The sequence below is a fragment of the Parus major genome, chromosome Z, assembly GCF_001522545.3.
Source record: "Parus major isolate Abel chromosome Z, Parus_major1.1, whole genome shotgun sequence".
In the NCBI taxonomy this organism is placed as follows: Eukaryota; Metazoa; Chordata; class Aves; order Passeriformes; family Paridae; genus Parus; species Parus major.
In genome coordinates, this window is record NC_031799.1 from 26354505 (window position 1) to 26368972 (window position 14468).

Below are 14468 nucleotides of genomic sequence, written 5' to 3' on the forward strand. Positions count from 1 at the left end.
CCTGCAGCAGAGTTTAGGATTGGTGTGAATTGAGCCCTACTTGGGTGCATGTTGGTGCAGGTAGATGTGTGCAAGTGCAAAACATGAGGCACAGGAGAAGTGTGCAGGAACTGCACACAGAGCCGTATGTGTGATTTCAGATATAATTAAGGAACATACTGACACAAAGTTAAGAAAATGATGCCAAACAGACTTAGGTAAGGAAAATAAGGGAACTATGTAAGACATATGGTGGTGTTAAGTAAAAGAATCAAGCAAATAATACAGGAAAAAATATGCAACTATATAATGAAATTCCAAAATCACTTTTTCATTGTGAATCATGAAGAAGACAAGAGATATGACAATGTTTGGCTGACTAGCATAATTTTTCCAGAAATAATTCTAGTTAGACCACTGTAGCAAATGTTTTGGTGTACATACGTAATTCTGAATCCAAGTGAATGAAATGTCTAAGTCAATGACATTAAGTTGGTAAAGTAAGCTTGCTGCGAGATTTTGTAAATATCTATTATCATTCCTTACTATATAATTCTGCCATGGTTTTTGTAACAAGCATTTTCTACATAATGTTATTACGACACATCTCTTGCTCCTGTATTATGCTCAGAAAAAGGCAGTTAAGACCATATATCTTACCATGAGCTTCCATTTAGTGTTGTAGCTACTCTGTACTGTCTGGAAATGACAGTAAAATAATTTCAGATAGAAGTGACCTTTGTGTTTGAAGTTAAAGTTTGAAGTTCCATATCTCAGTCGTGTGCAAGGACACTAAATATACTTGGTACACTATACCAAACAGTTCATTCAACTGAATTTTTTTGAATGAATAAGTGTTCTAAAGGTGACTTGCCTGATATGGTGCTCTCCTATCTGTTAGTGTCATGAAATTATGCATCTAATATATTTTACTTTAAGGTAATATGGATGGCTAGTGACACCTGTCAAATCAAAATTAATTTCAAAAAAATTTACTCATTTTTTCCCATAAAATTTTCTGTTTAACATAATTTTTAATATGCATATTCACACATTCTTTCACCACCAGTACAGCCCTGTGCCACTGCTTGCAGCTAGTTCTGAGCTATCACAGGTTCCTCAGGAGCCACAGATACTAAGGGAACATACTTACATGTACTTGGAGGCAAATCATTGTGGTCATGTTAATTCTTCACAGGGAGATGAAATAAATACCAAGCAACTTAATAATAAGTTCTCTGATACGAAGTGTGAACATAAAATGATACAGCAATGAAAAGAAACAGGAATGTTTGAAATTAAAGCTCTTACTGCTTTTATTCAGCTTGTGGGGCAAGAACACAGTATAGTTAAGAAGAATCTGTTCATATTATAGGTCATTTTATTATTATTTATTTTCTAAAAATTTACGACAATTTCTAAATAAATATTCTTTCACATTGATTGGTGCCTGACGTCACTGACATCAACCGGCTATCCAACACACTTTTATTTTCACAGCAGAAAAGCTGAACAGGAATTCCAACTTGTCCATGTAAGGAAAAGTAAGGCTTGATGAACTAGAAATCGCAGTGAATAGCTGTGTTTCACACTTTACCTTTGTTTCTGCTGCATGGGCTGCTGTCTCATGGCCATATATTGCATGTCCTCTTGTAGTCGATTAAGAGGAGAATCTGGCTTGACACGAATCCCATAGTAATGATATTTGGAGTTTCCCCTTTATGAAAGAGTAAAAGAGCAGTAATACTAGTTTTACATATTTACATTACAATTACTTTACAATTTACATTGACTGGAAAATAACACACAAAACAGATCTGGCTCTCCTGTCATACCTGTTTTACATGAATGTCATTTTACTACCTTTGGGAAATTAATTTACTCTCTTAAATATTATCAGCATATTAACCTGCACTCACTAGAGTAACAAAATAAAATGCAAATGCAATTTATATAGTTATGGGCAAACAGTATTCTTAGTGATTTCCAAATGGCAAGTTATGTTTTATTTGTAATGATAAAAATCTGAAATGTAGGTACCAAAATATAAGCACAGAAACCTTCAAAAGCAGAAGAAATAAAACTATAATAGCATCTTGAGAAAACGTAAAACTCTTAAACATGAAGAAATATAACTGACAGACAAACAATAATATTTTAATGCAGGTTTTGTGTATTCTCTTGCCTGGCAGACAAGTTTATTATTCATAATTGCTACCTTTTTTTTTTTACTATAATTCAGGATTTTAACGGCACAAACCTAGTTCCAAGTCTTCTGGTCCGCAGTCCCATGAAGATTGACCGTATGAGTTTTCCAAAGGAGGCAGCATTGACTGGATCCAACTTGTGCTCCTGACAGTGTCGTAAGTAATGGTTGTAAAGGGTACTTCTTGGAAGGCTCACTCCTTCTGCAGTTTCATAGTTGTCTAAAAGCCACTGAAGCTATATCACATACAAAACAGAAAAAAACCACCCTATTACATACTTTATTAAAAATATTGTAGCCATACAGCATTAACTTCTGACTATCGGAACCACTCTTCTGGTCTATTAAAAAATTACTTCCTTCCTAAGATTGTCTTTAAATGTTAATTAAACAATAATGCTTTAATATATTCAGAATTACCAGGAAATAGCAGAACTCATTGCACTTGTGACCTCAAGAAAGTGTCCTTTTCTTAAAATATTTTTGGTTCAGTACCACACAGCAGTACAAAGTGACAAAGGTATCTATGCTTTGAAGACAAATTGTTAGTACCACAAAGAAATAAAGTAGTCATGAATGTAATGCACATAAATTGCAGAAAACAAACTCCTTGGACACAATAGGTAGTTAATGTATTTTTAAACCTGGAATATGATACTGTTGTTCTGTTATTAAAAACCATTAAGATCCAAATAAGATAAAAGTTACTGCATAAAAGTCAAAAAACTACCTAGGTAACATTGAAAATAACTGGTACAATCATTAGGGATACAAACCCATTCAGCTGTAGCCTGCTTGCCTTTGACTTCCAAAAGGAACAGAATGAATTTCTTGGTAATCTTAGTAATCTTTTCATGTAATTGTGGTAGATAATTAGAAACACGCAAGAAGAGACTTTATGTAACATCACAGCATGTTCTAAGAACAGCACACTCATGAAAAACTTCTAGTTATTGCTATTATAAAAAAATGTAAAAAGGACAATTTAATACTCCTAGATTAAATATTAAAGGAAAATGGGAAATTATGTAAAAACCAATATAGTCTGAGAATATTAATTTTTTTATAATGAATATTATTTTTTTATAATGAAACAATTTTTATTGTTTTATAATGGAACAAATTTCATTGTTTTAGTTTTTTTGATAAGTCAATATTTTCCCTATATTTCCCAGTACTTGTCATGGATCCCTAGCATTTTCTAAGCTCTAGAAAAAATACAGAAAGAAGATGCAAATGATTCCAAGACAAAACATTTTTAGCTTGGTTTGCAGGCAATTTTGCATTTCAAATAAAGAAAATGGAGTACAGTAAATTATCTCTTATCATATTATTGTTTTATATGTCCTAACACTCACAAGTTCTTCCAAACTGAGCGTCTGTCATTTTGAAATAAAGCTGAAGAAAAGGTGTAACTGTAAACATTTGAGTTTTGTGAGAATGTATTAAAGTTATTTCACTAGTAATCTGACATAAGCCTGTCTTGGCTTACAAACAAAGGTAATTATAACTTTCAACGGTTGCAATCTAGCCATACCGAAAATCTGTATTACATATATATATAGAGATATACTATATCTATATTTATTATATAAATCTGATATTGAAAATCTACTATTACAACTCTATTTTTATTAAAACATTTATATAACATTTTTCATATATTATTGGATCTAGAACTGAATCAAAGTGATACAGAATGTGAAGTACTTCTGCTTTCCCCAAGCGGGAAAACTCTGTCAATCCCCAAAGACTGACAAACAAAAAATAATTATTTTGTAATTAAGTTCTGCATGTATCATTAAAGATATTTTCTTCCAGATGGTTTCTAATATATTATTAATCACTTCGAGTGCACTTCATTAATTATATGAACTTCTAACAGATGTTATTTCAAACATAACTTGCATTATTCAACACACAAAAAGCTCCAAATCGAAAGTTAAGTTCGATATAAGAATTTTTGGTCTTGGAAGGAGTTACTAAGTAGCAAGGGCTTGAAATCCTTACTTGATAGATTACAGTCTGCAAAAAAAGTGTAGTTAATTCATGATTTTAAGAGAAAATTGAATCCAAATATTATTGTAAATAACTTTAGAAATAACCCAAACATTTGTCTACCAAGCTGAAATACAATTCTAAAGCTGTTCAGGTTTGAGTCTTGGCTTATAAATTTGTAGTACTGACCATAATGTATTGGTAAGATGGGGAAAGGTATGAAATATTTAGAGAGCCAGACCTGTTAAATTGAGTGTCACTTCAATTAAGCTTCAATGTTTATAAAACACTCAACTATCAATTAGTTGAATAAGTTGATCCCATGCAGAAATACACCAAGAAACAAGAAAACAGAGGAGAAATGACAAACTCCTTAAAATGAGAACTCATATATTTAGGAAGAAAAAAATCCTACAAAACATTGAGATATCAAAGGATGAAAATTTAAACCTGAACTAAAATATTCCCACAAATTAATCACCTACAAAGTGTGTAAGTTAATTAAAAACACAATTTAGAATTCTATTTTAAAATCTGTTAAGCCAATTATTTTAATAAATGGCAAACCAAACCATTAGAAGACAAATTCAAGAAAAGTTTAAAGAGACAAAGTGTACATCTACACTTAAACTTACTTTACACTCTCCTTGAGTTTAAAGAAAATAAGCATTGCTTTAAAAACAAGCAAAACATCCTGTAGGCTTGGTCTAGATTTTAAACTTCTTTCAAAATGACGAAAAACAGGAAAGACTAATTGCCACAAAAATATGCACAAGGGTTGTTTTAAATTTTTCTTTCCTCACAGAATCAAAGATATATCCCTATCAGAGTAGTTTTCACAAAGCGTTCACAGTCAAGAAATATTGTAAGTCTTTACAGCTGGAAGGACTGTGATCTTCTTATTAGGAAGACACTGAATAGTGCCTAGAACTAGAAATGAGTGAAACACAGTTTACTGAGGCACTGCAGCTTATCTTTTGATCTTTCTTGGTTTTATACAAAGACTGTGGACTTCCTAACATGTTTAAGCAGAAACTTACAATAGTTCTAGTGTTTCAAGTCTTTCCAGAAAGTTCTAAAACATTACCAAAAAAGTTATGATCTGTTAAAAATTACGTTTAAACAATGACTTTGATATTACCAGTCTAATAATATCTATTATTATTTAAATAATAATTTTGATATTATCTTATCTTCAAAATAATTATTTTGTAAGCACACAGGAAATCTAAATGTCCTACTGTATATAATTTCCTGTGAATTTTTATAATACAGCTTTCCTCTTCCAATTTTAGATTTAAGAAAAAAAAAATTACCTAAATTCTCAACAAAACATTTTAAATTTTAACTTCAATAAAACTGGACTCCTACAGGAAAAAAAAAAATAAAAAATTCAAACCCAAACCTTCTAAAGCATACATTTTTAATTTGATTTCCAAAGGACAACCTCTACCATCATATTCTACATTCAGACTGCAAACTAAATTTCAATTTCTTCTGTAAAGCAATAAGGGTATTTGAATTTTATATAATAACTAAATCTGAGAAGGAAAAAAAAAGCAGTATGAATACAAACCAATCAACATGGCAAAAATACAAACTTTAAAACTTTAAGTACCAACAGAAAAAAAAAAAACATTTCAGAAAGACTAACAAGTTACAAAGTAATAGTATTATTTATATAATATGTTTAAAATTAACATGGTCTTTTTCTTTTATGATTATATATAATGAACTTTTCACTCTATTTGGAGATGATGTTTTTGCCCAAATATATTTTAGTTTTGTCTATGAGAAGTTCTTAACTTTAAGACTTGCAGGGTAAGAACAAAGTAAAAGGCAGATGAATAAGACATTTCTGTGTACTCCAAACTAAGGCACTGCTTTCAATTTTTACCAGGTCAGCATAAGGATCTTTAGGATTCTTAAATAAGTAATTTCAAAATACAGTCTCTAGTCAGAATAAATGAAGAAACACCTACTAACAACCTAAATAATTATTTAGGTGTGCTGTTTGTTTCTTCTCTTCCTCTTCACATGCCCCAAAATTAGTATATGGTACACAGTTCTTACGACATAGAGAATTTAATTTAAAATGCCAAAAGCCAGCTAATTTAGAATTAATTGAACCTTAGCTTGACATTTACACTGTAACCCGCAAAACAGTCAAATGTGTTAACTCATCCTAACACAGGTGTTGAGCATAGGGAACAGGTAACACTCTGCAATATACCATAAAGACATTTAATCTGACAAAATAAAGCCATGGGAGGTGTAGTAAAAGATTACAAGCAACTAAGATGGGAAGATTAGAGCAAAAAGTAATAATAAAATAAAACAAACATTTAGAGGCAGGCTAAGCATGCAGAACAAGCAAGAGAGAGTGTATGTGAAGAAGAGACAACTTACATGGCTGTTGAGAAGAGAGCTTCTGTGAGTGGACAGACCATCAGACTTTTGCAGTGTCTCAATCGCCATTTCAATCTGATAATAGATGTCATTAAAAAAAGGACTCAAGATGGGATAGTAAAAAAGCCTGATCAGAGAAGTTTTGACAGATTCCTTACAGATCAACAGAAATGCCTGCTTTATTCCTGGCTAGGGCATATATTTTATCAAAAGGCCTCATTCTAGTGTCCCAGTGAACACAAGCCTCCTCAATGAGGTCAGAAAGTAATTTTGTTTTGCTTGTACATATACTGCAGGATCACAGCCTCAAAGTTCATTTTACCTTCCAAGCTGCTCAGAATGAGCTCAAAGAAGTAGAATTACTGGTGAGCTGCATTGAAATAAAAATAACCCAGACTGAACAAAAATATAATCACTAAAGTAAAAATAAAAATCAAATAAAAAAATCCCTAAATGATTTTCAGAAAGGCCTCCATATGTTTTCCCTTCAACTAGACCAGGAAGAAACATGCAGAGCTTGCAATAAGAGTTGAATTAGAAACAAAACTTTAACTATCTGAAATCACAGAATCAAATCCCAAACCAAAGTAATTCAATAGGTTTTACTCCGTTAGCTTCACTGGGACAGGACATCAACCCTTACTCCTGTCAGCACCCTTTGAAGATCCCCAGCTGTCAAAGTAAATGGAAAGTCAGGAGTTACACAGACTGCAGGATCCAGCCTTTAGAAAAGAGATTTGTTCACAATAATTTTGCTTTTAAAAAGGAAAAGAAATCACAGTACAACTAAAATACAAAGTGGATTTTTTTTTTTAAAATGCAAATGTATGGTTACTCTCACATCCATTTTCTTTCTTTTCCTTTTAAATAACAATGGGTATTTTGATTTTGATCAGTTTGGCAACAACATTAAAGGAAAAAACCTAAGTGCAATTTATCTGGGGGGCCAGAAGAGCAAAAACCAACAATGAAAATGACAGAGACAATGGAATGCACAGTAAGAAAAGGCACACAATTATTAGCTACAATAAATAGCCAAAATGAAAGCAATGGAACCACCACTTACACTTTAAAAATTACTTATAATTATCTCTGTAAACATTTTTAATGAGCCCTCTCTTTCTTACTTCAAATACCACAGTACTAATTATAATTTTAGTGACATATTTATCAGTATTGTCTGAATTTACTCTCTGTAAACTAGAAACAGAAAGCTGCTATAGCTGATATTTGAATTTACCTGTAAAATTACTTTCTACTTTTTTTCCAGGGCAATTGACAAGTATTTTAATGTATTAGCTGTGAGGAGTAATTTATTTTAATTGTATAATATTAACTTTGCAAGTCTTTGAAGAAAGGTATATTATTAAATATATACAATTTTTATGTAAGAAAACTTTCTTGCTTGGCAATTATGTTCTTCCTTTTAACAGTCTGACTTCTTCACTGACTTGCTTCAGTGGAAAATGCTATGAGGTCAAATTATTCAATCACACAGGAAAGATCAAATTTTAAAAACATGCCACATGATAACAACTACAAGCTGAAAAGATCATCATAAGGTCAGTTCACTATATATTGTAGCCAGAGAGTTTCCCTCCCTAACAAAATGCTACAATCAAACAATTGAGACTGTATAGATATTTAAATCCTAAATCTGAATGTTAGGTCACAAGTACCACAGTGCTTAATCTCCAGCAGCACTGTACACCAGGGTTACACAGCCTGCTACCCATTCCCACTACTGCCTTACTCTCATTTTGTTACTGCAACTTGTGGACTTCTTTGTTCAGGGAACTAATTTGTTAAAAAGATTGGCATCTCTAGTAATATCTCTTGAAAAGTGGCATTACAGATGACACTGACTCCTCACTGCCATGTTGATTCCGGGGCTTTTGGGGATTTGTCGGGCTTTTCATTATTTGGGAGAATTTTGTTGCTGGAGTGTCTTTTAGGAGATTTCATCAGTATGACCACTGAAGATGAAGAATCTGTGTTCACATTTAGTACATCACACAAGTCAAGCAACACTAATCACCACTAAAAGATGTTAATTACTTTATCAGGCTCAGACATGGGATCTATATTTAAAATTAGTCTCCACCATATTCTACTAGGAAAAGCTTAAAGATAAATTATTTTCACTACTAATTATTTTGTTCATAATTTTTAGGTTATATTTTGATTAAATAAACTTTCAACTTTATCTGTTTTTTTAAACACTAAGTGATTCACTTACCCTTTCTGAAAACTTACAGCTGCTTCTTGTTTTACTCTATTGGTCCCCTGCAGGGCTCAATTCTAGGGCCAGCTCTGTTCGTATTTTTATCAATGATCTGGATACAGGCGTTGAATGCACCATTAATAATTTTGCCAGTGTTATTAAACTGGGAGGTGCTGCTGACTCCTGAAGGACAAGAGCCCTTGCAGAGTGAGGGATCTAAATACAGTGGAGCACTGGGCATCACCAGTGCCATGAAAATGACAAGTCAAAATGCCAGTTTCTGCACCTGGGATAGGGAAATGCCAGATACAAATCTAAACTGGGAGAGGGGCAGTTCTGGGGGTGCTGGTTGGCAGCAGGCTCTGTGGCAGCAGGCAGGATGCCCTGGCAGCCAGAAGGGCAGCAAACCCCATCCTGGGAGGACCAAACCCCATCCTGGGAGCACCAAACTCCATCCTGGGAGCACAAAACTCCATCCTGGGAGCACCAAACCCCATCCCAGGTGCAGCAAACCCCATCCTGGGAGCACCAAACTTGGCATCTCTGGCCATCCAAAGAGGTGACCGTCCCTCTGTGTCCAGCACTAGGGCAGGGCCTCCCTAGTGCAGGGCCACCAGTGCTGGGTGCAGGTCTGGGCTCCACCACTTCAGAATGACAGGAAGGTCCTCGAAGGTGTCTGGAGAAGGGTAAGACAGCTGGTGGAAGGACTGGATACCATGGCCTGTGAGGAGCTGCTAAGGGCTTTGGGCTTTCTAGTTTGGAGAAAAGGAGGCTGAGGGGCAACCCCCTTGCTCTCTACAGCTTCCTGGGGAGGGGAAGTGGAGAGGGAGGTGCTGATCTCTTCTCCCTGGGATCCAGTGATAGGATGTGTGGGAATGGTTCAAAGCTGTGCCGGGGAGGTTCAGACTTGCCATTGGGAAGCATTTCTTTATAGGCATCCTATATAGGATGGTCAAGCCTGATGATGCCCTGAGCCTGTCAGTGTGTAAGGGGAATTCAGACAGAGCCCTTAACAACCTGTTTTACCTTTGGGTCAGCCTTGAACTGCAGCAGTTGTGCTAAATGATTCTTGTAGGTCCCTCACAACTGAAATGTTTTAATTTTTTTGTACTCTGTTATTCCAAGATTTTGTGTTTTCTATGTGACACAGAGTACCATGTGTACAGGAAATAGAAGCTACCCAAGTAAAAAGTTCCTTAAGTGAGGGATCTGTTCCTTCAAGCTTTTAGGTTCTAAGTTCTGGCCAGGGACTTTTATTTAGGCTCTAGAAAAACTGAACATTACATCTCTATTCAAAAAGCAATTAAGCAAAACCACAGAATAACTACACAGGTAATACAGTGCATATTATTGTGATATTTTGTGGAAAGATGAAAGTAATTTTAACATTTAAAACTATATTCTGTGTAAATACAAAAGAAAGACTGATTTCCTTCAATTTTTACACAATAAGCAGCAAGAGATTTCAGGCACAACTTTCTACATATTTATCTGATATATTAAATAAGAATTTCACATATTTGAATATGTGATCAGTCCTACATCCCCCCTTTTCTTCTCTTAATAAGACTAAAAACATTTCTTTAGAAGTTCTGATAACTGAAATGTACACAATCACACCCACTGCAATTCCAACTAAACCATGTTAAATGTTACACTACATGTAGGAACACTAATCAGTTTGTACAGTTACTAACATAGGCAGTCACTAAATTAAGAGCATTATAGATGAGAAAACTATAATTGTGAATTTCTTAAACTTACTTTGTTTGCTAGCTAAAATACTGCCTTATATTCTGACACAATCATTAAGGAATAAGGATATTCTCCTGAGGTTAAAAAATTCAGCAGTTTGATCCCAGTACGTGCATCTATAATGTAATCCTTACATATCCACTGATTTGGAAGTTATTGACTGGTTTTGCTAAGTTGTCTTAGTATTCATTAACATGTTACTTAGATAAACAAATTATACATAATAATCTAAGATGCATATAGCCGAGACATAGAAAATACCTATCCCAAACTAACTTTGGAAAAAACTCCTTTCCTCTTAGGAAGAAGAAAGAAATAGTGCTTTTCCATATGATTCAACTGACAATTTCCATGATCAATTAACAATTTAACAACTAGTACAAAATGTTTATTGTAAGTTGCTCTGAGGAGGTAAAAAAAAAAAAAAAAAAAGAAAACAATGTGCAAAAATTGAAGTCCTGAAGTTTAGTGAATAATCCAGGTATCCCACAATTATTTTTTTCTTTATCTGTTTACATTTGCAAACCACCCTCCACCACCAGCAGGGTAGGCAGGTGGTATCTTAGTATTCAATATATTGTTGCAACATGGTGCAAAAAGGACCTGTCTCTTTTTCCCCAGGCACTTCTCATTCACAATGCCCTTTATCCACTTCCAAAGGTTCACCCTTTTAGGCTTTAAAGGAAGCGAAATTCTAAAGCAGCTATCATCACAATGCTCCATTATGAAGGAATTACTAATTCATCATATGTATACAAGAAAGACTGATTTGGTGGTACTGCTAGCTAAGTCCTGAGTACTTGTGGCAATTGTGCTTACCTAAATAAGGCAGAACTAATCTGAAAATAGAGGATAAATGGACAGAGGCCTTTTGAAAATGTGGCACTTTCACCCTTTAAGGATGTTACAAACATTTTTTATGGTGGCTTTCAATTCTATTTCAGGACAGAGTATTCATGCATGTCATACTCTTCTCTGAAACCTGTGCCAGTGGGTTGTATTAAGCAGCCAAGTGTGCCTCCAAGACAAACTTGAAAATGAAATTGTATTGACCATGTGAGGAGAACTCCAGTCTAGACCATACAGCTGGGAGAATTAAATCTAAAAGATTTGCATTCCTGTCAATAGAAAAAGCTGTAGCAACACTTACAAAGAGGTTCTGTGAAATTTTGCTCAAAAACTATACTATTAAGAGAGACAGAAAGATAGTTCTTTAAGTCTGTGGAATGAAAGAAATGTAAATATGCAGAAAGAGAAAAAGAAAACAAAAAAGTAAAATAAGTGCATTATTTTACATAAAGCTGGCCTTAAAAAAAATACTGATAAACCTTAAAAACTTAGAAGAAGAAGTGCTTTTTTTATTCCTAAAACTCCCCCCCGATTAAACTGTAAATATGGAAGTTTAATATACATAACATAGGAGTCTGCAGGTACGTAAGGCATGCAGCCTGACTAATGTATACAGCATGTTCTCTAGTAATTATGAAAGAATATATGGTGTTGTTTGGGAGAAAAAGCACCACAGACTGGAAAAATTAAAAATGCTTGGAGGTAAATCCAGTTACCTTTTCCTTCCCAAATTTTCAAATGTAACGTTGCTGTCCAGGTCCCAAAGGACCATGACACACTAGAAATGGGATGATGCAAATCTCATTAAATTCAATAAAGTGAAGTGCAAGGTCCTACACTTGGGTCATGACAATCCCAGGCTACAGGTTGGGTGGAGAAGTGTGAGAGCAGCTCTACTAAGAAAGATTTAGGGGTGATGGCTGAGGACAAACTCAACAACAGCTGGCATTGTGTACTCCCAGCCCAGCAAGCCAACCATATTTCTGGGCTGCATCCAGAGCAGTGTGGGCAGCAGGGCCAGGGAGGGGATTCTGCCCCTCTGCTCTGCTGAGACCCCACTGCAGTGCTGCATCAGCTCTGGGGTCCCAGCACAGGAGGAACATGAACCTGTTGGAGCAAGCCCAGAGAAGGGCATGAGGTTGATAAGAGGGCTGGAGCACTTTCCTTATGAAGACAGACTGAGGAATTTGGGTTTGTTCTGCCTGGAGAAGGTTGTGTGGAGACCTCACAGCAACTTCCAGTATCTGAAGGGGGACTCTTCATAGGGAACTGCAGTGATAGGAAAAGGAGTAATGGATACAAAATGAAAGGGGAGGAACAAAGGTTGGAAATTAGGAAGAAATTCTTTGCTGTGAGGGGTGGACACGGGAGCAGGTTGCCCAGAGAAGCTGTGGCTGCCCCATCCCTGAGGGTGTTCAAGGCCAGGCTGGATGGGTAACCTCGTCTAGTGGGAGGTGTCCCTGCCCACGGCAGAGAGGATTGCACTAGATGATCTTTAATATCTCTTCCAACCCTTAACAATCTATGATTCTATGCTTACCTTCGTTGCTAGAAGTTCTCAAACATTGGGTCAAACCAACTAATTGACTGTCTTTTCCCCAGATCATGCAATTGTTTGTATAACTAATGTCTCTTTCTTTAAACATATTTTAAATCTTTTTCTCTGTGGTCATTTTCCCTACATTTAGAAAACAAACCAAAAAAATCCCATGTACAAATCTGTTGTCAACCTTGTCATAAAGACTTAAAATATATACATTCCATCTAACACTGAAAAACACATGTAAATACATCAGAGTTATTCACACCAGAAACCCAAAATAGAGAAACTAAAAAGAAAATTTAATTCAGATTACTATTAAAATCAAATTTGAAAACATTCATGGCAACACAGCCTCATTCTCAGAGAGTGGCCATATTAGGACAAATGTGTGTTTAATCAAAAACAAAGACAACCCATAGTCCTTTAGAAAGGTGATGCATCTATGCCATTGATAACCAGACTGTTTTGAGAACATCATGGCAAGTCTCCTGGTATCAGCTGATCATGCATTTTCAAACAAAAAGAATTAATACAAATTCTTTCCATGGATTAAAAGATACCTATTTTTGACAGCTTACGATTAAAAAACTGTATTTCTTAAAATCTTTTAAAAACAGAAACTGGAATACTATATTGGAATAAACAGAGTTTCCAATAACTTGTGTTTTTGATAAACAAATACCAGAATAAACATTTAACTGCCAAAACCGGAAACACTGTAGTTGCTACAGGGCTTTTATGCAGAAAACACACTAAAAGCCAATGAGGCTAGCCTGTATCAAGGAGAAGCAAGGAGCATAGACAGATGAAGCTAGAATGCAGTTCAGATAGGTGTGTCTGACCTTAACAGCAATCATGCTCCTTTTCCTCTCACATTCCTTGTCTTGTTAAGACGACATAGTCTCAATACAAGATTTTACAGTGTAGCAGCAAGGCACTCAAAGGGGCAGAGAAATACATAAATTATTCTGGTGACACTGCTACACTGAAACCTCTGGAAGAGAGGGGGAGAAGCCATGATGCTCCACAGCTCTGAAGTAGAAACCAAAGCAGGAGATTCATCAAGACACAAGACGCACCTGTACCTTTTTTTTCACAAAAGAAGTCAATGTGCTCAGTTGCAGAAATTTGAAGTAAATATCTTGCCTGTATATGATGTCAGACAAAATGATCTAATAATCCTTTTTGCATAAAAGTCTGTGCATCTTTGATTTGATCAGGAATGCTTTATTTTATGCTAAAATGGACTTAGGTACATCAAAATTACCAGAAAAGGGAAGAAATGGAGAAGGAAAAAGCTCCTGTACTGAGAAAGAAATTAATAAATAAAATCCCATCTCAAACTTAAATCTAAATTATAACCTTTATGCCCTTATGTAAGATTTTCAAGTTTCTTTGAAATAGTTAAAATACTTCCACTAGGATTGTATTATCAGGAAATCGTATTTACATTGGGCTTTCTTCTTGTTGTTTTCTCACCAATAATTACAACGTATTTTCAGCAG

The 14468-nt window shown here is 34.9% G+C and overlaps 1 protein-coding gene across 6 annotated transcripts in view; it reads right to left on the reverse strand.

Annotated features, from left to right (window-relative positions):
• RFX3 (regulatory factor X3) overlaps positions 1–14468 on the reverse strand; it is a 108414-nt gene that overhangs the window by 21209 nt on the left and 72737 nt on the right. For 5 of the 6 annotated variants that reach the window (XR_004495603.1, XM_015653181.2, XM_015653182.3 and 2 more), the window contains exons 5-7: positions 6593–6667; positions 2240–2421; positions 1577–1696 (exon numbers count right to left, since the gene is read on the reverse strand). Coding sequence is in view for 5 of the 6 variants with exons in the window: in XM_015653181.2 (XP_015508667.1) it covers positions 1577–1696; positions 2240–2421; positions 6593–6667 (377 nt within the window). In the remaining variant the exon portion in view is untranslated. The remainder of the gene's footprint in view (positions 1–1576; positions 1697–2239; positions 2422–6592; positions 6668–14468) is intronic. The other variant, XM_015653183.3, reaches the window with a different exon arrangement.